At 60.5% G+C, this 1,407-nt stretch overlaps 1 protein-coding gene across 1 annotated transcript in view; it reads right to left on the bottom strand.

The window, feature by feature from the left end:
* Positions 1 to 1,407, bottom strand: part of SELE (selectin E) — a 30,397-nt gene that overhangs the window by 24,412 nt on the left and 4,578 nt on the right. The window contains exon 8 of the mRNA XM_005861213.2: positions 440 to 704. Coding sequence (XP_005861275.1) covers positions 440 to 704 — 265 coding nt within the window. The remainder of the gene's footprint in view (positions 1 to 439; positions 705 to 1,407) is intronic.

Genomic DNA, 1,407 nt, shown 5'->3' with positions numbered 1-1,407 from the left:
GGGGCCGGGGCACAGGGTCACATCTCACAGCTGGAAGGGGAGCAAGCACATGAGAAGTTCGCTTGTCTCAGGCAGCCACAGGTTTCTCCAAGTACCCAAATCCCTGGCTCTTCTATATATAAATTCATCTTTTAAATTTTCCTTTTGGTTAATCCTCACCCGAGGATATTTTCCCACTGATTTTAGAGAGAGGGGAAGAGAGAGGGGAAGACAGAGAGAAACATCGATGGGAGAGAAACACATCACTTGGTTGCCTCCTGCACGAGCCCTGACCAGGGCCCAGGCCGGGGAGGAGCCTGCAACTGAGGTACATGCCCTTGACCGGAATCAAACCCGGGACCCTTTGGTCTGCAGGCCAATGCTGCATCCACTGAGCCAAACCGATTAGGGTTTCAATCTTTTTTTCAGTCTTAAAAGAAAACAAAAACAAAAACTGTACCTTCACAAGTGGGCTCCCTGCTGTCCCACTGCCCTGTGGGGCCGCACTGGAGCCTCGCCCGTCCCTTCAGCACGAAGCCCGGCTCGCAGGAGAACGCACAGCTGGCGCCGGGCTGGAAGCTCCCGGAAGCGCTGGGGGCACAGCTCACGTGGCCTCTCTCGGGCCTGGATGGGGCTTTGCACTGGGAAGCTGAAACACCAACGCGGTGATCAGGACACGCTGGCGGGACAGCAGGGACCCGCATGGCTGAGTGGACCCAGTGCACCTCAGACAAGGACGCGCTCGGGGGCTCAAACTCTTGGTTACCCCGGACAGTTGGCCATGGCGCTAACCAAGGGCGGGGGGCCCCTAACAGGACAGGCTCCTCTGGCATGAGAAAGAGGGGGCAGGGCCAGGAGAGGTGTGTGTCCTCAGAGCGCAGCTGGGGGGCTGGAGCCTATAGGGGGTGCCCAGCAAAGGGAAGTCGGAGGCAGCCACGCAGTTGGTCTGCTGTGCAGTTGGGTGCGGCTCGTGGGCGTTTGTCCCTGGACAGGGCTCCCTGCCGTGTGTGGCTACGAGGACAGCAGCACCTGGGAGTGGAACTTGCTTGTTTTCAATGTTCCTTCTCGCCTTGAGGTGGGTTAAATGCTGCTGCTGAGGTCTGTGACCGCGGACGCCCCTCCCCCTGCTGGCCCTGACACTTCCAGGAGGAAGGGAAGATGGGGTTCTAGCATCGGGGAGCTCTCGTGGTCCCACGTGTTAAATGTGAAATCCTAGAGTGAGACCCTGCTTCTCCCACCCCGGCGGCCTGAGGCTCCGTCAGCAGCACATTGGGGAGCCGGCCCAGCGCCCGCTCTGGCTGGCTGTGCTTTCCCTGGCGGCGCTGGCGTCTCCTGGAGCTGAGCCTGCTGCCCCTGAGCCTGACTTCCAGTCTCCTTCCGACCCTCCCACCCCCCACCCCCAGGCTGCGGCTGCTTGGAGGAGGCCGG

This window comes from Myotis brandtii, unplaced genomic scaffold, assembly GCF_000412655.1.
Source record: "Myotis brandtii unplaced genomic scaffold, ASM41265v1 scaffold1460, whole genome shotgun sequence".
In the NCBI taxonomy this organism is placed as follows: domain Eukaryota; kingdom Metazoa; phylum Chordata; class Mammalia; order Chiroptera; family Vespertilionidae; genus Myotis; species Myotis brandtii.
Note: the sequence above shows the minus strand (reverse complement) of the source record. Positions and strands in the feature narration are given on the sequence as shown.